Here is a 19,118-nt window from a genome sequence, read left to right as displayed (position 1 = left end):
CACACATCAAAAAATCTCAAGAATCCAGCCTGGCCTGGAGGGAATTCATCTTCCATCCCACTGTGGCGTTCAGCAGTTCCCTGGGTCTGCAAGGAAGGGCCACAAGAGACAAACCCTGGCCCATCCCTTCCTGCCCGCCCCCTCAATCACCATCTGCCTAAATTTGCAAAATCAGCATTTCAGTCAGATGGCTATCTAGCCTGTGCTTAAAAACTTCCAAAGATGGAGAACCCGCCGCCTCGTGGGGAAGCCTCTTTCACCTGTTTAAGATAATCTTTCCCCGTGCTTATTATGCTCCCTCTCCTCTCCGCAGTGGACTTTTGCTGGCCATTGTTCTCGACTATCTGCCTGGCTTGCCGAGCGATTTGAAATCTTGAAATTGCCCCTTTATGTACCACGGAGCTTTTGCGTGCAAACAATTCATCCAGTCTGTTTTGTTTACAAGCAGACAAGGTCGTTTGCTCCTCTTTACAGTCCAGCTTCCTCCTCCTTTTGCTTCCACCCATATTGGATAGTTTAATTGAAGAGAAAAAGGGCGTAGGAAGAGGCCAAATTATTACAGCAGTTTCTTGAAAAAGTTGAGGGGAGGAAAACAAGATGTAGTAAAGATGAAATAATGAGCCTCTTGTGGCGCAGAGTGGTAAGGCAGCCGTCTGAAAGCTCTGCCCATGAGGCTGGGAGTTCAATCCCAGCAGCCGGCTCAAGGTTGACTCAGCCTTCCATCCTTCCGAGGTCGGTAAAATGAGGACCCAGCTTGCTTGCTGGGGGGTAAACGGTAATGACTGGGGAAGGCACTGGCAAACCACCCCGTATTGAGTCTGCCATGAAAACGCTAGAGGGCGTCACCCCAAGGGTCAGACATGACTCGGTGCTTGCACAGGGGATACCTTTACCTTTTAAAAATGAAATAAGTCTTCGGTAGCCAGCGGCACAGCTCAAGGCGAAGTCAAAATTGAGTCATTCTCACCCCATACTGCTGCATGCCATGCAGATAAGTAAAGATAGAATAAATTGACTTACCAAAGTTGGAAGGTTTTGAGCAGGGGTAATCAAACTGCGGCCCTCCAGATGTCCATATGATTCTATTCTATGATTCTATGATTCTTTCGGGTCAAGACAATAACCTTGGGTCTCCACCCTTTGCACATCCCACTGTACCACCCGAATACCATCATGCCAAGTCACTGGAAAAGGTCACAAAAGGCAATTTTTGTCTCTTCCCCCTTTCTCTGCCCGCCTTCAATTGGGTAATATAAACAGTTAATGGCTATTCCCTCTGGCCTTGAGGCCAGTTTGCCATGGGCAATATTTCAAGACCCAGCCAAGAACAAGCCTGGCCTGATTACGAAACCCTTCTGGACGCCAAGTTTCTCTCTTCAGAACAAGGGATCTCACCCCTCATCCCATCAGAAGGAAGGGAGAGTATCAGTCGTAGAATCATAGAGGTGGAAGGGACCTCCAGGGTCATCTAGCCCAACCCCCTGCAGAATGCAAGAAATTCACCACTACCTAACAAAAGAACAGCAACATATAGTGATAGGAAGGTTCTTTCGGGCCCTGGCCTATCTGTATTTTGAACTCTATGGTAGCACCGCTGTGGATTCTGACTTCGCAAAATCTTTCACTTTCAGCATTCTCCTCCTTCTCTCCCTTTGGTCTGGAGTTCTTACTCTTCTTCTTCCCCCCAAAACAGATGACTGGTCCTTCAGCTGAGTGGCAGGCCCAGTAGGATCGGCCCCCTTGCTCTGGGTTGGATTTTCGGGGGGGGGGGAACACCCCAGCAAGATTCCTCCCCTCTCCAAAGTGGTCCCTTCCTCTTGCTCCTGCTGTCCACCTTCCCATGCAGCTGGGTTGTGATTTTCTTCCAAGCCAGATTGACCATGGATTCTGGGTGGGTTTTTTTTTGGGGGGGAGCATCATCTGGGCATGGAATTGGGGTCACGGTGGGTGGGCAGGTAGTTGTGAGTTCCTGCATTGGGCAGCGGGTTGGACTAGATGATCCTGGAGGTCCCTTCCAGCTCTAGGATTCTATGATTTCCTCCAGGGGAACTGACTGCTGTAGGCTGAAAATGGATTCTCATCCCAGGAGATCTCCAGGCCCCACCCGAAGATGGCAACTCTAGTCCCGAGGCTGGCCAGGAAGCTCCTCTCCCGGATCGTCCCTGCGAACCTGTTCTTACTTTAGAGTCTGGGCCCTGCTCGATTCTGCTTTTAGCTTTGCAGGAACCCCAGGAAGAAAAGGCGTTAAGTCAGCTTTCTGGAGAACAGGTCAAAGTCCTGCTTCACCTTCCACCGACTAGACTAAACACTGACCCGGAGATTTAAAAATCGTAAAGTGGGCAGCTTTGCTGTAATCTGAATAACATGAAGCCTTAATTAATTGGATCGCTCAGGCTTGTCGTATTGTCTGGATTACGTTTGTGCTGTTTTTTTAATCTGATGCTCCCCGCCCTGAGTCAGCCCGAGAAGGGCGGCGACTAAAACAAGTTAGGCAGGGCGGGTTCGTAGGGAGGCCAAATCAAGCTTAGAATAACAGAATCCTGGAATCACAGAGTGGGAAGGGACCTCCTGGGTCATCTAGTCCAACCCCCTGCACTAGGCAGGACGCTCCCAACCCTCTCGCTCACCCACTGTCACCTGCCACCACCTTGAATCTTGAATCTTTAGAGCATCTCGCTCTAAAGACTGGGTGTCCCTGGCACTTAGGGTAGCCAACCTCCAGGTTTGGCCTGGAGATCTCCCAGGATTACGTCTCCGGACAAGGAAGATCCCTTCTCCTGGAAGAAACGGCAGGTTCTGATTGCATTTTAGCCTGCTGAGGCTCCCTCCTCTACCCAAATCTCTAGGAATTTCCCAAACTGGAACTGGTAACTGACCGGCAGCCCTCGTGATATGTCAGTTGGTTGGGATAATTCTTGGTCCGTGCAGGTCCTCATCACCTGGGTTGCCAACTCCAGGGGGGGAGAATACCTAGGGGGCTGGGGGGTGGAGCCTGAGGAGTGTGGGACTTGGGACTTCAGCCTATAACACCATGGGATCCAGCTTCCAAAGCGACCACTTCCTGCAGGGGAACTGATCTGCGTGATCCGGAGATCAGTGGTAATCCCAGGAGCTCTCCAGCCACCACCTGGAGGTTGGCAGCCCTACTCACCAACCAGTGAGTGCCAACGATCTTCACAAAGGGTTGTCATCCTCCAGGAGATCTCCCCAAGTTGCAACTGACCTTTGGACAGAGTGAGAGAAGACCAAACGGTATTGCCTGCTCAGCCTGGCAGCTGCTCTCCAGGGTTTCAGGCTGAGGTCTTCCCCATCCCTTCCTGCCTGGTCCTTTTAGCTGGAGATATCGGGGATTGAACCGGGGACCTTCTGCATTCCACGCAGGTGGTCTGCCCCTGAGCCACAGTCCTTTCCCTTGTCTAAAGTGCCTCAATTTTCTTGCCATACAGCAGACTTCTCATGTAAAGTAGCTTTAGCAGCCTCCAGGTGGGTCCTGGTGTCCTCCCAGAATTTCAGCTGGTATATAGGCTGGTGTATAGTTTCCCTGGAGGAATTGGCACCCTAAGAAAGTGGGTGCTTTGGCTCCCTTGCCTCCCCAAAACATGTCCTCCCCACTTACTGCCCCCAAATCTCCAGGGCTTTCCCTTGCTGGAGTTGGCAACTGCAGAAAACGGCTACATCCTTCAGAATTGGTGTCCTTTTGGTCACTAGGTCACCCACTCTCCGCAGGGCCCAGACGGAGCCACCTTGGCTGAAATCCTCTGCACTCGGCCAGCTCAACAGCTACGGGGAATCTTGGACTTTTACAAGCACGGTAACGTTGGAGGGCCTCAAGGGGCCCATGTTTCCCTTTTTGTATTGCTTGAAGCGTTGTGGATAGGCGAGAGACTAGACCTCTAGGGCATCCAAGGAAGCAGGTGACAGGCAGTAGGTACAGGAGGGACAAAAGGAGATACTACTTTACACAGGGAGCAATGGAAATGTGGCATGCGTGGCCAGAGGGTGGAGTCATGGCCACAGGAATAGAGGAGCTGGTTGGCCACTACACGGGACAGGAGGTTGGACTAGATGGGCCCTCCCTGGTCTGATGTATCAGACATTTGTTCTTATGATTCTGAGTTCTATCTGCGCTCACAGTTTAATTCCAGTTCTTACTGAATTGAAGTGGTATCTCTTTAATCCACATCTCGTGTCCCTGCACTCTGCACCTGTTTCCATTCTTGGGCTTTCTCCTCCAAATTGCAGAGTTTAACTCTGCATGCTAATAAGAAAAATCGGTTTGTTGAGATTTCCCCGCCCACTTTTGGAGCTGGTCATTGGTTTTCTCCTGATTGGTTGGTGTGCGGGAGAAGCAGCCCCTTTTGAATTCCTGTTCCTCCATTTCAGCTCTGGCTTCATTGAGTCTAAAGTTTTGTGCTGTAGAAGTATTTTTTTTTCTGCTTTAGTCACGTTGACTACCCTATCAGAAGGAGCCTTCAGCTGCCTCCTTCTCCCAATCTGCTCTCAATGTTCGTGTGGGGAGAAACCATTTCAAAGAGTCCGTGAATGTTGTAAAAATGTTACACAGGGCTGTTAACTTCAACACAACTGGGACAGGTCATTTAATAAAGCACTTGCATTGAATCCATAAATTTATGAGTTTAGGGCTGGCTGTGGATCTTCTTTTTTTCCCCCATGCTGGAGTTTTCATTTATTTATTTATTTAGCTTTTGAACAGCTCGTGTTTTAAAAAACACACCATTTTTTTTTACTTTTGATCATTTTAAAAACTTTTTCAAAAGTGTGTGAGGGGGGAGATTGGATCCACAGCCAGCCGGACTCATATAGCTGTGGTATCAATACAAGGGCTTTACTAAATGGCTTTAGTTGTGTTGAAGCTAACCGCCTGTGGACCTTTTAACAACTGTTGACTTTTTGCAAGCATCCAGATTGGGAGCAGAGATGGCAGCTGAAGGCAGCTCCTCTGATAGGAGTGCTGAAGGGGCGAGGCAAAGCAGAAAAAAATACTTCTACAGCACAAAACTTTAAACACAATGAAGCCAGAGCTGAAATGGAGGAAAAGAAACTCACAGGGGTGGCTTCTGCTGCACACAACCGATCAACAGAAAACTCAGTCAGCAGCTGGTGCAGAGAGGGAATCCAAGGCAGGCCATCTGCACCTGGAAGAGAGTGCCACGGGCTTGCACTTCTCTGAGGAAACAGAGATAATCCACTCTTGGATATGCTGGGGAATATGTGGTTTGAGTCAACCCTGAGCAGTGCAGATTGGTAGAAAAAAGCGAGTAGCATCAGAGTGGAGATTGGGGCTAGGTGCAGATGGCTTTTGTTTAGCTGAACTCAACAAGGTTTAAAAACCCGGTGCAGATAAGCCCCAGGTGTTAGAGAACAAGAGCTGGGGTTATTTGTATCCTGATTTTCACAATTAGAGTAATGTTGGGGTTAAGAGCAGAAGCTTTTAATCTGGTGAGCCCGGGTTTAAATCCTCCTCCACATGCAGCCAGCTGGGTCACCTTGGGCTAGTGATTGTAAGCCTCTTTGAGTCTCCCTTGTGGATTGAAAAACAGGCTATAAACAGCAACTACCCAAAGGAGTCCCTTACAAACACCTTTCCTTCCTCTTCCCAGAACAGACAGCCTGGGAGATAGGTGGGGGTGAGAAAGTTCTGAGAGAACTGCTCTGCATGAACAGCTCTGAGAGAACTGGGACTGGCCCAAGGTCACACAGCTGGCTGCATGTGGAGGAAGAGTGGGAAATCAAACTCAGTTGTCCAGGACAGTCTGCCGCTTTGAACTCCTACACCCCACAGCTCTCCATCGAGGTCCCTCTGCAAACGCCACCCTCTCCCCGATCCATCCCCAAATCTCCAGGAAGGATGCAACCTGCAGTTGGCATCCCTACATCCTCCTCTGGTCACCAAATGCTGATTCCATTCCAGTCACTTTCTGGAGATGTTGTATCCTTGGCAGCCCCCTTCTGAATTCACATTCCACGCTGCTTCCTGTGACGCTCTGAGTGTAATCCTTTTAATCTGGATTTGTTCCCCCCACCTGTGACGCTCTGAGTGTAATCCTTTTATTCTGGATTTGTTTCCCCCCACCCAACAATCCGAATTTCTTCCTCCACCACCTGTAGACTTTAAAACGGACTTAGAGGCGGACGTCGCATCTGGACCCAGTGGCTGCTTCAAGGACCTCCTCCTTGCCCTGATCAAGGTAATAAGAATCCAAACAGTGGATGGGTTTTCCTCTGGCAAAATAGGGGCCACCACCCAAAAGTCTATGCGCAGGGCCAGGTCAACCACTAGACCAATCGAGATAACCATCTAGATCTCCCTTTGGGTGCCATGGCACTTGCTGGCAACTTTCCTAGTAGAAGAAGAAGAAGAAGAAGAAGAAGAAGAAGAAGAAGAAGAGTTGGTTCTTAGATGCCGCTTTTCTCTACCTGAAGGAGGCTCAAAGGGGCTTACAGTCGCCTTCCCTTCCTCTCCCCACAACAGACACCCTGTGGGGTAGGTGAGGCTGAGAGAGCCCTGATATCACTGCCTGGTCAGACCAGTTTTATCAGTGCCGTGGCGAGCCCAAGGTCACCCAGCTGGCTGCATGTGGGGGAGCGGGGAATCGAACCCGGCATGCCAGATTAGAAGTCCGCACTCCCAACCACTACACCAAACTGGTACCCACCAGTTGTTTTTATAAAGTGGGTGAGGCTGGAGGAGGTGTTTGCCCAGCAAGCCTTCCGATTAGCCAGTGGACGTCTGATTGGCTGGGCAGGCTGGTTAAAAATACTGCTTGGCCTCTCACCACAGCACGAGGATCTTCATGGTGTGGCTGAAGGTGAGCTGTTGGCCGCCATTTTTTTCCTGGCTCCGCCTCCTGCAGCAGCCATTTTGGGGCAGTGTCCACTGTATCGTGTCAAAATTCCAAAGGTGCTCAAAAAGGTTGAGGCCTCGCCTAGAATGACAGTTTTTGAGGGGCACCGTGGAGGCGAGAAGAGTCTCCTCGACTGGCTCGAGGATAAGCTCGGCCGTTCATCATCTTCTAGAACAGGGGTAGTCAAACTGCGGCCCTCCAGATGTCCATGGACTACAATTCCCAGGAGCCCCTGCCAGCTGGCAGGGGCTCCTGGGAATTGTAGTCCATGGACATCTGGAGGGCCGCAGTTTGACTACCCCTGTTCTAGAACCTTCATATCAGTTGTCTCTGTTTGGTGTCGTGGTTAGGAGTGCGGACTTCTAATCTGGCATGCCGGGTTCAATTCTGCGCTCCCCCACAGGCAACCAGCTGGGTGACCTTGGGCTCGCCAGGCACTGATAAAACTGTTCTGACCCAGCAGTGATATCAGGGCTCTCTCAGCCTCACCCACCCCACAGGATGTCTGTTGTGGGGAGAGGAAAGGGAAGGCGACTGTAAGCCCCTTTGAGACTCCTTTGGGTAGGGAAAAGCGGCATATAAGAACCAACTCTTCTTCTTCTTCTTCTTCAATAATCTCAGGGCTCTCTCAGCCTCACCCACCTCACAGGGTGTCTGTTGTGGGGAGAGGAAGGGAAGGCGACTGTAAGCCCCTTTGAGACTCCTTCAGGTAGAGAAAAGCGGCATCTAAGAACCAATTCTTCTTCTTCTCCTTCAATAATCTCAGGGCTCTCTCAGCCTCACCCACCCCACAGGATGTCTGTTGTGGGGAGAGGAAAGGGAAGGCGACTGTAAGCCGCTTTGAGCCTCCCTCGTGTAGAGAAAAGTGGCATATAAGAACCAACTCTTCAGGGCTCTCTCAGCCTCCCCTCCCTCACAGGGTGTCTGTTGTGGGGAGAGGAATGGGAAGGCAACTGTAAGCCGCTTTGAGCCTCCTTCGAGTAGGGAAAAGCGGCATCTAAGAACCAACTCTTCTTCTTCTTCAGTAATCTCAGGGCTCTCTCAGCCTCCCCTCCCTCACAGGGTGTCTGTTGTGAGGAGAGGAAAGGGAAGGCGACTGGAAGCCACTTTGAGCCTCCTTCGGGTAGGGAAAAGCGGCATCTAAGAACCAACTCTTGTTCTTCTTCAGTAATCTCAGGGCTCTCTCAGCCTCCCCTCCCTCACAGGGGGTCTGTTGTGGGGAGAGGAAAGGGAAGGCAACTGTAAGCCGCTTTGAGCCTCCTTCGAGTAGGGAAAAGCGGCATCTAAGAACCAACTCTTCTTCTTCTTCTCTAGCTTCTGTCACGGTAGGCCAGGGAGCCATGTCAGGTGTCACCTTGTTCATTTTGAACAACGAGGAAGGGAAAAAAGGGTTAAAGATGTTCTGTCTCCCCTAAATCGTTTCATCCTTGATAAAGGTATCCTGGGTAGTTAAGTTCTGGCGTTGATCTGAAGTGACAAAAGTTTGAATCCAGGGGCACCTTTATGACCCACAAAGTTCAATTCTGGGTAGAAGTTTTCGTGTGCATGCAGACGTCTTCAGATAGATCAAACTTTGAGTCCGGGGGCACCTTTAAGGCCAATTCTGGGCCGAAGCTTTTGTGCTCCTCGCTCACCCTCCTTCAACCTTCTACCCAGAATTAAACTTTGTAGACCTTCAAGGTGCCGCTGACCCAAACTTTGATTTGGGCCGTGAAGTTTGCAAATCTTGAAAACAGACACAGACGAAAACTGAACATTTCCTTGAGCCCTCCTAGTGAGATGATCGGGTTGAAGCTGTGTACTGCCCAGCCTAATTGCCAACGTCTCGTTTTCTGTCTTTGCGTCAACCACAGACCAGCCGAGAGAAATATTCTGGGGTCATTGACTACGTCTTGATCGAACAAGACGCCAAGGTGAGAGAGGTGGGGCAGGGGTGGCAGAAGCAGGAAGGAGAAGGCCCTGTCCTGGCTCTGCAAGCCAAGAATTGCTTCCATGAATTGCTGACTGGTAGCATTCATTCACCTCCTGGGAAATTCAGTGACTGTTCATCGCAGTCACATCACAAGTGTGTGCAGTGCATTGGGCTTTTCTTTTTTTCTTCCTGCATTTCTCTTTATACTCACTGCGCATATCCATCAGGTTTTCTTTTTTGCTCTTCATTGAATTTGCCCCTTGCAGTCCGCTTTCCCATCGTTTTTTTTTTCTGAGAGTGGTTTCGTGCCACTTTCCCCCTTGTTTCACTTTCTGTGCCAAAGGTAATTCGAAAATGTTCAGATTCACTCAGATTTCTCTCCCCTCACCCCTTTCCTGCCCCTTGAAGATCATTCTCTGCCCACATCGGGTTAGAATCATAGAATCATTGAATCCTAAAGTGGGAAGGAGCCATACAGGCCATCTAGTCCACCCCCTGCTCAGGGCAGGATCAGCCTCAAGCATCCAGGAGAAGGATCTGTCCAGCCGCTGCTTGAAGATGGCCAGTGAGGGGGAGCTCCCCACCTCCTTAGGCAGCCCCTTCCACTGCTGAACTAGACTCCTAGAATCCTAGAGTGGGAAGGGGCCATGCAGGCCATCTAGTCCACCCCCTGCTCAGTGCAGGATCAGCCTCCAGCATCCAGGAGAAGGATCTGTCCAGCCGCTGCTTGAAGACCACCAGTGAGGGGGAGCTCCCCACCTCCCGAGGCAGCCCATTCCACTGCTGAACTAGACTCCTAGAATCCTAGAGTGGGAAGGGGCCATGCAGGCCATCTAGTCCCACCCCCTGCTCAGTGCAGGATCAGCCTCAGGCATCCAGGAGAAGGATCTGTCCAGCCGCTGCTTGAAGACGGCCAGTGAGGGGGAGCTCCCCACCTCCTGAGGCAGCCCCTTCCCCTGCTGAACTAGACTCCTAGAATCCTAGAATGGGAAGGGGCCATGCAGGCCATCTAGTCCAGCCCCCTGCTCAGTGCAGGATCAGCCTCAAGCATCCAGGAGAAGGATCTGCCCAGCCGCTGCTTGACACGGCCAGTGAGGGGGAGCTCCCCACCTCCTCAGGCAGCCCCTTCCACTGCTGAACTAGACTCCTAGAATCCTAGAGTGGGAAGGGGCCACAAAGGCCATCTAGTCCCACCCCCTGCTCAGTGCAGGATCAGCCTCAAGCTGAGCAGGGGGTGGGACTGGATGGCCTGCATGGCCCCTTCCCACTCTAGGATTCTAGGAGTCTAGTTCAGCAGTGGAAAGGGCTGCCTAAGGAGGTGGGGAGCTCCCCCTCACTGGCCGTCTTCAAGCAGCGGCTGGACAGATCCTTCTCCTGGATGCTTGAGGCTGATCCTGCACTGAGCAGCGGGTGGACTAGATGGCCTGCATGGCCCCTTCCCACTCTAGGATTCTAGGAGTCTAGTTCAGCAGGGGAAGGGGCTGCCTAAGGAGGTGGGGAGCTCCCTTCCTCGTGCTAAGATGTCCACCTGTGGAATAAGTGATGATATAATATTCATAAAATGCCAGATGGCTAACTCTTTGAAATGTGCAATGTTGCTTATGCCCCTGGATCTAAAGAAAACAGATGAAACATATAGCTAAGCCACTGTAATTAAAAATTAAATTAAATTAAAAAGTCTATTATATTTTATAATTAACTGCCATTTGACTGAATATCAGGCATTGGCCCTAAGCCGGTAAATACAGCACCATTCGTTCATTGGCAGTTAATGCTGAGGACTCAGCTTTTAATATAATCTCAATAACTTTTTTTCTTGTATAATTTATGTGAAATTGAATGTTTTAAATCTTGGTGTTACTGCCCACAGCCAACTAGGGACGGGCGGGTTATCTAAATGAACTAATTATTATTATTATTATTATTATTATTATTATTATTATTATTATACAATTTAATAGACTTTTAATAGACTTTTAAAATATATTTGGACATTTGTCTGTATACCACACAGAGATGCTTATGTGAAAACCCATAGGCATGTGGTTTCTAAATGAGATTTTAACACGGCTCAGATTAAATATTTATGATGTCCTTTGAGCTAGCATGGCATCGTCCTGTTTCATTTTCTTCGTCTCTGCCTGTCTGCCTATTAATCTGGGTCCCAGGCAAGGCACTAATGTGAACTGATTGCTGCAGAACACTGACAGAACGGGATTCCCCAGAGGCAAATGTCTTTGGGAATGCATGCCGGTAACCATGTTTATGGATAAGAAAGTAAGAATTTCGTCTGTTCTAGCCACATCTAGATGAGGAGCCAGTTGTCATGCAGTATCCTAATTCTGAATAGGGAATGAGGGGTGAGCATTAGAAAAGCCCATGGTGCAATATTCAGGGTACGTCGGAAGTTCCAGGGCTCAGAGACAGGGGGACGGTATGCAAGTTGAATCAATGAATGAATCAATGAATCAATGAATGAATCAATGAATGAATTAATGAATCAATGAATGAATGAAGAGAAGACACTTCTAGGGTGTTTCACCTTCTTGGGTTCAACGTGAAGGTAACCGAGACAAGCTACTCTATTCTCAGTTCCCTTGCAGGACCTTCACACTGGACCCCAGATAGTGAAGCACCCGAAAAGTAGAAATGAAAACTTTTACACTGTTCTGCCCCCTAAAACTCTGGTGATGCCATTTTTGGATTGATTTGGAGCGCCAGTTGGGAGTAGTGGTTAAGAGCAGCAAACTCTAATCTGGGGATATTATGCACGGCAGGATACCTTGCAAAAAGTCTGCAAGAAAAGGATATCTTTTTAAATTCTGTAGGTGGTGGTGGTTTCACCACGGAAAACCCACCATAGTATTTTTGATTCTGCATTGGGCTACCCCCTCTTTTCCACATGGATCCTGTACAGTGTTTGAAACTAGCTTTACAATGACTTTTCTTTTATGACAGTATCAAGGATGCCTGTTTTCGCATGAATAAACACTAGTGTGTTTTTGGTCTCATAGAATCATAGAATCATGGAAGGGACCTCCTGGGTCATCTAGCTCTTCCACTGTAACCTGCCTCCCCCTTGAACCTTCACAGAACCAACCTCTCCATCAGATGGCTATCCAGCCTCTGTTTAAAAATCTCCAAAGATGGAGAACCCACCACCTCCTGAGGAAGCCTATTCCCCTGAGAAACTGCTCTGACTGTAAGGAACTTCTTCCAGAGGTTTAGACGGAATTTAGAATCATAGAATCATAGGGTTGGAAGGGACCTCCTGGGTCATCTAGTCTAGCCCCCTGCACTATGCAGGACACTAACAACCCTATCACTCATCCACTGTCACCTGCCACCCCCTTGAGCCTTCACAGAATCAGCCTCTGCTTAAAAATCTTCAAAGATAGAGAACCCACCACCTCCCGAGGAAGCCTGTTCCACTGAGAAACCGCTCTGACTGTCAGGAACTTCTTCCAGAGATTAAGATGGAATTTCTTTTGAATTAATTTCATCCAATTGGTTCTGGTCCGTCCGTCCAGGGAAAGAGAGAACCTCTGCTCCATCCTTTTAAATACTTGAAGATGGTTATCAGATCCCCTCTCAGTCATCTCCTCTCTAGGCTAAACATACCAAGCTCCCCCAGCTTGGTCTTTCTTCATATGTCTTGGTCTCCAAACCCCTCACCATCTTTGTTGCCCTCCTCTGGACACGCTCCAGTTTGTCTACATCCCTCTCCAACTGGGGTGCCAAAATCTGAACACAGTGAGGCCAAACCAGAGCAGAATAAAGCGGTACCATCACCTCCCATGATTTGGACACGATGCCCCGCTTGATACAGCCCAAAATCCCATTGGCACAATGCCATCGTAAGCCTTGCAAAGGCATCACCGCATGTAGAAAAAAACAGTGCAGTATCAGATCACATGCATAAACACAACCATTTTTAAAGACAATTTAAAAGGTTCAGCATACTGTCTTTGGCAGTCCCTGGAGAACTGGGTTTGATTTTCCATCCCTCCTCCACATGAGGCCAGGTGGGTGACCTTGGGCCAGTCACAGTTCTCTCAGGGCTCTTTCACAGAGCACCTCTCAGAGATCTCTCAGCCCCCTTGAGCATCTCTTGTGGGGAGGAAAGGAAGACTGGCCAGTGATTCTGGTTTTGATACTTTAAGCCACTGAGACTCATTCAGGTAGAGAAAAGCAGGGTATAAATACAAACTCTTCTCCTTCTCCTCTGTCTTCTGTCCTTTCTAATCCAAAAGGGAAAAGTAGGATGGGGTGCCCTCATTGCTTAAGAGTTGAGACGCGTGTCAAAACATCCTATGCAATCCACTGCCCCTTGGTGTTGTCTTCCCCCCAGGCTCTCGTGAGTGCAGGCAGCGGCTACGTGAGCAGGACGGACGAGAGGAAGTGGATCCGGATCCTGACCCAGCGCAGCCCTGAGCACCTAAGCAGAGGCAAGGCCACCACTGAGGTTCACTGAGCAATCCTATGTCAAACTGCTCCTGTCTAAGCCCAGTGTAGAGATGCCAACCTCCAGATGGGACCTGGAGATTCCCAACTCATCTCCAGACTACAGAGATCAGTCCCCCTGCTTTGGCTTCAGGGCATTTTGGCCCCTATGGAGGTTCCCGTCCTCCCCAGGCTTCATCCCCTTCATTGCCAAAAGTTTCACAACCTTAGAATCATAGAATCATAGAGCTGGAAGGGGCCATACAGGCCATCTAGTCTGCTCAACGCAGGATTAGCCCTAAGCATCCTAAAGCTTAATCTGGCAACCATGCCCCCTATCCTTCTAGGGATGGCAGCCTCCAGGTGGGGCCTGGCGATCCACTGGAATTGCAGCTCATCTCCAGAACAGAGAGATCCGTTCCCCTGGAGAAAAGGGCTGCTTGGGGAGGTGGTCTCTTTGGCCTTGTACCCCACTGAGGTCCCTGCCCTCCCCAGCTCCAGCCCCAAATCTCCAGGAATTTCCCATCCTTAAGCTGGCTACCCTTTTCCCCATTCCCCAGAGAGACCTGAAAACATGGTGCATGGGTTTCAGAGGGTGCAAACTTGAGTATTTCTGCACAGGAGAGTACTGTTTGTGGATTGTACACAGCAATTCCTGCACAAGAGATTGACACCCTCGGGGGGGGGGGAATTCCTAGAGTTTTGGAGGTAGGTCTTTGAAGAAGAGGTTTTAGGGAAAGGGGGGACTTCTCAGGGACGTGATGCTCCTGAGCCCCCCCTCCAAAGCAGCCATTTCCTCATGGGGAACTGATCTGTGTGATTGGAAGACCGGCCGTAATTCCTGGAGGTCTCCAGACCCCCCTGGAGGAAGGCCACCCCACTGATACATCTTGCACCCTGTATTTCTTCCAGGCCAAACTGGTCAGGGATTCTGGGGGTTTTGGGGGGAGGGACATCATCCTGGCATGGAATTGGGGTCACTGTGGGTGGGCAGGTAGTTGTGAGCTTCCTGCGTTCTGCAGGGGGTTGGACTAGATGACTCTGGAGGCCCCTTCCAACTCCATTATTCTATGATTCAAGCAGTAGTCACATGGATTCCCCACAACCTTAGGGGTCTCCATGTTTGACCTTCTTCTGACCGCCTTCAAATTACAACCCCCAAACATCCCTGCCCCCAGGAGCACCTTTCGGGGCCCGTAAACTTGCATTCCCTCAGCTTGGTTCTCAACCTATCTGAAACCCCCCCTCCCCCAGCACAAACCGGCTTTAGACCAACACTTGAGAACAAAGCTTGAGTCTGGGGGCCCCATGAAGGCCAACAAAAGGGGGAATTAAATATCTGACGAAGAAGAAACCTTCACTCTCCCTCCAAGTTAGGCTTTTCAGGGGCAGGTGCTAAACGTAGCACTCCGGGGTAAATTCTCCGGCTGCCAGAGATTTGAGGGATGTCAACGGCTTGCTTTTTATCCGTGCAGTATTCAGCGCCTACCACAAGATGACGGGGCTCCAAATAGAGGAATCGGTGGCCAAGCTCTTCCAGCGTAACGTCCAGGTGGTCCTCTTGACCCTGGGTAGGTACAGCCTCGGGACGGGGGTCTTTCCCAACAAGGGAGGGTGGGGGGCTCCAATCTGCAGTGAGTCCATGTTTTCCCCACCTGAGGACCCTTGGAGAGGTCTTGGGAGGATCTCTCCGCACTGGTGGAAACGGGAACCCAGACTATTTAGCACCTGCCTTGGCCTGATCTAAGGTGGTCCTTCTCATGCTCTTGTGTTCTCTCTCTCCCTGGCAGTCTCAGTCCTGAGGAACACCCCCCTCTATTTCGCCACCAGACTCCGCCAAGCGATTAAGGTGAGCGCCAGCCCTTCCATGCCTGCCCAATTCTCCCTCTAGCACCTTTCCGGAAAGCATGCGTTTCTAAAAGGGGCTGGGCCATTACTGATTATTTCCAAATCCCAAAACTATACCTGTATTGGGAGAAAATACCAATATTTTTCAGATTCAATATATCTAAACCAGGATTCGCCCTGGAAGGGTTTCCCTAATGGGTGAGAGCTACTTAATTTTGAATATATGTTTTAAAATTATTAACCATTTATTGGGTGATATCTTATATGGTCATGTCGACCCATATCCGCCCCCTCCCCAAATGGCCAATGATAGGTCTGGAAGGGGTGGGGCCCCGGGTGGGCGTGTCCACAGGTCTGCTTCCCAGCCATATTCTGCATCATCTCGCCACTTCTGGGGTTTCTCAAAGCGTGAAGAATGTTTCAGGGGTTTCTCAACGGTAAGAAAGTGCTGAGTTTTCGGTTGTGCTCCAGGAGAATGTGGGAGATTTTCACGGAAGGAGGGAGTCTTCCGAGCGGTTGCCTTTTGCTCTTCTCCTGACCTCCCCCTTTTCAATTTCTCTTCCTGCTTCCGCAAGGGCCCAGTGGCCAGCCACAGAACTCTGGTTCGCATCCTGATTTCCCGCAGTGAGACCGACCTCCTCAGCATCCGAGCGGAGTTCAGGAAGCAGTATGGGATGTCCCTCTACTCGTTCATCCGGGTAAGATCCCAACTTTGTTTAGGGCTTTAGCGGAGGGTCATTGGCGGCTTCTAGAGGGCCAGCCTGGCACGGTGGTGAAGAGCAGCAGCCTTTAATCTGGAGAACTGGGTTTGATTCCCCACTTCTCCTCCACATGCAGCCTTGAGTCAGTCACAGTTCTTTTAGATCTGTTCTTGCATCAGTTCTCTCAGAGCTCTCTCTGCCCCACCTACCTCGCAGGGTGTCTGTGGTAGGGAGAGGAAGGGTCTTTCAGGCAGTAAAAAGAAGGGTACAAAAAAACAGCTCTTCTTCCTGGCTGTTGCCCTTCCCACTGAGTTACACTTCCCAGGATTTTTTCTGCCAGACATTGAGAGAACTTCTGTGCTGGACTTCCAGGAAAAGGCGACCTGAAAATGAGCATTCTTAAGGGCTCAGGACTTATCTCACTGTAGGCATGGCTATACCAGGATAGAGGAAATGTATTTTTCCATTTCCACTTTCCGCCTTATGGGGGAGATCAGACTAAATCCACAAGAAGGGCCTGTGAATTATTTAGACTCCGCTGGGTTCCGATAACACCAAAGTCAGCACAGAATAAGGAGATTGCTAAGAAGAAGAAGAAGAGTTGGTTCTTATATGCTGCTTTTCTCTACCTGAAGGAGGCTCAAAGCGGCTTACAGTCGCCTTCCCTTTCCTCTCCCCACAACAGACACCCTGTGGGGTGGGTGAGGCTGAGAGAGCGCTGATATCACTGCTTGGTCAGAACAGTTTTATCAGTGCCGTGGTGAGCCCAAGGTCACCCAGCTTGCTGCATGTGAGGGAGTGCAGAATCAAACCCGGTATGCCAGATTAGAAGTCTGCACTCCTAACTACTGCACCAAACTGGCTCTAAAAAAAAAATCTCCATCTACTCATATATACTTGAGCACCAGCCGACCCAAATTTTAGCTGATGTACCTAATTTTACCACAATATCCACAATAACAGGTAAGTGGGAACCCTCACTCAAGTATAAGCCTGGGGGGCTTTTTCGGCATTAAAAAATGTGTTGACAAAGTCAGGTTATACTCGAGTATATATAGTATATTTTTTAATCTTTTCCCTCTTTCCTTTTTTTTAAACCTCTCTTTTATACATTTGTGATACCTTGTCTCGTTTTCAAAGAGAGAACTTCCGTACCGATGCCTCTTTTACCACTCCTTATTTCCTTGCAGGCTGAAACACAAGGCTATTACCGGTCAGTCCTGCTGGGACTGTGCCGGGCAGAAGATCTGTAAGCCTCTCTGGGGAGGGATTTCACACTGGACAGAGGCAGTCTACCTTCGAACACCTGCAGAAACTGTTCTCCCCTCCCCACTATCTGCAGTAGAAAAATGCCAGTGTCCAGGAGCACCTTAAAAACTAACAACATTTGTGGCTGGGGAGCTTCCGTAAGTCGCTGCTCGCTCCTTTGGATTGCCGTCTGCAGTTATGGCAGTCTGAATCAAGAAAGAAGACGTCACGTTTGAGCCACGGAAGACACCCCTGGGGCTGCTTGTCTCGATCCCTTCTACTGAGCAGTCACCTAGAAGGGTAGAAACTTTCTATGAAACAAGGACAAGCAGAGTCTTGGGGCTCTTCTGCATTCTCTCCTTTATCTGATGTTACCTGCCCTGAGTCAACCAGAGACGGGAAAGCTATTCAAATAAACTTATTATTAATATTATTGTAGCTTCAGGGTTTTGTTTTGTTTTTTGCTATTGCTTCAGAGTTTTTTATTTACGGTTTTTCGCATGTTGTTGGCTCCCTCTGGTGGTCGATTCAATATTACATCCATTTGCATTGAGCCTGAAAACTTGGTTTCAATCTAAGAAGAACTGGGTTTTTATACCCTGCCTTTCACTGCCTGAAAGTGGTTTACCAAACTCCTTTCATTTCATCTCCCCATAACAAGACACCGCAGGAGGTAGGCCTAAGAGTACCGCTCAAGTAGAAATGCTGTGTGAGAACAGTTCTGAAAGAACTGGGAGTGGCCCAAGGTCACCCAGCTGGCTACCTGTGGAAGAGCGGGGAATCAAACCCGGCTTCTCTAGATTAGTGGTTCTTAACCAATACACCACCCTGGCTCTCTACACGGAGACCGGCAAGGGGCCCTCAGACCCAACACTAGAAAGAGGATAAAATATGCCAAACAGGAAAAAAAATGAGAATCCAGAACTCTGAGTCAGCACAAAATTTTTCAGCCATTTTTTTGGGGGGTGGGGGAATGTAGTGCTTTTGTAGGTGGGGTGAAAAAATCTTGAAACCCCGCCCTCCCAGCCAACCCTTCGGTTGTGGCTTTTCTCTCGGTGCTTTGCCGTTTCTCCTCCCTTTTTAATCCCTTCTTATCCCTCCCTCCTTTCACGGTTCGGGTGCGATCCTAGAAAATCAAGGCTGGCACAGGAGTGTCACGGAGCTGGGCACTAATCCACGGCCACGTCATTAAGGGCAAACGGGCTGCTCAAGATATGGCCTCTCTTTGCCAAAAGCTACCCCCCCAAAAAAAAAATGTTTAGATTGACCCTAATATTTAAATAGTCGCGTGGCTACCTTGAATCGTCGCTTCCGGTCTCAGATGGAGTGTTGTGTGGACAACAGTTCGCAGGGCTGTTGTGTGGATTATATACAGAGGAGAGATGTGTCTTTCAGATCTCTGGCAGAGGGGGGGGGGGGAGTTTGGGATAAAACATTTTGCCAGGCGATTGGAAAATGATCCACAATGCAACTGAGGAGGTGGCTGGATCTTCTTCCTCTGGCCCCGCCAGCTTAGCATGGCTCCTCCCCTTTTTTGACCTCACCCCTTCCTTAGTTGCGACAATAAATATATATAATAAAGAAAAATATCTTAGAGTATGTGCAGAGTGCCTTTCCCTTCCCGCTCCCCAGCTGCGATCTTGTCGCTGCCAGGTTGGAGCCGGATTTCGTTTGAAATAGCTCCCATACACACCTGAGGGGCAGCACCTTTGTTTAATCGGGAAGGGGAATTAAGCTCCACCCCCCTGTCCGTGGAGCTGACGGAAGGTCGTGGTTCCAACAAGGGTGCCAACCTCTCGGGGCAGCCTGGAGATCTCCTGATATGACATTAGGGGAGACATGGCAGAGGTCTGCAATTTATGCAGGGGCTACAGAAATTAGAGAGAGAAGGACTTTTCTCCCTTTCTCACTACTGAAGAACTCTTGGACATGCCATAAACTTAATAAGCAGGAGGCAAAGGAGTTGAGTTCACTCAAAGAGTTGTCCACAGTGGAATTCCCTGCTGCAGGAAGTGGTGGCAGCTACAGGCATAGACAGCTTCAAGAAAGGACTGGAGAAACATGGAAGAGAGTTCCGTGAGTGGCTCTTAGCCCCAAGGT

The 19,118-nt window shown here is 49.5% G+C and overlaps 1 protein-coding gene across 2 annotated transcripts in view; it reads left to right on the top strand.

Annotated features, from left to right (window-relative positions):
- The window catches only part of ANXA9 (annexin A9), a 30,374-nt gene extending 12,923 nt beyond the window's left edge, over window positions 1-17,451 (top strand). The window contains exons 6-13 of one of the 2 annotated variants that reach the window (XM_077319838.1): window positions 3,727-3,811; window positions 6,130-6,209; window positions 8,720-8,779; window positions 13,130-13,226; window positions 14,697-14,792; window positions 15,012-15,070; window positions 15,645-15,767; window positions 16,961-17,451. In XM_077319838.1, coding sequence (XP_077175953.1) covers window positions 3,727-3,811; window positions 6,130-6,209; window positions 8,720-8,779; window positions 13,130-13,226; window positions 14,697-14,792; window positions 15,012-15,070; window positions 15,645-15,767; window positions 16,961-17,023 — 663 coding nt within the window. In that variant the 3' untranslated portion in view covers window positions 17,024-17,451. Of the gene's footprint in view, window positions 1-3,708; window positions 3,812-6,129; window positions 6,210-8,719; window positions 8,780-13,129; window positions 13,227-14,696; window positions 14,793-15,011; window positions 15,071-15,644; window positions 15,768-16,960 lie in introns of both variants that reach the window. The other variant, XM_077319828.1, reaches the window with a different exon arrangement.
- Window positions 17,452-19,118: the final 1,667 nt, after the last annotated feature.

The sequence above is a fragment of the Paroedura picta genome, chromosome 1 (genome assembly GCF_049243985.1).
Source record: "Paroedura picta isolate Pp20150507F chromosome 1, Ppicta_v3.0, whole genome shotgun sequence".
Lineage (NCBI taxonomy): Eukaryota > Metazoa > Chordata > Lepidosauria > Squamata > Gekkonidae > Paroedura > Paroedura picta.
The sequence above is the reverse complement of the archived record's forward strand: the minus strand, read 5'-3'. Positions and strand labels throughout refer to the sequence as shown.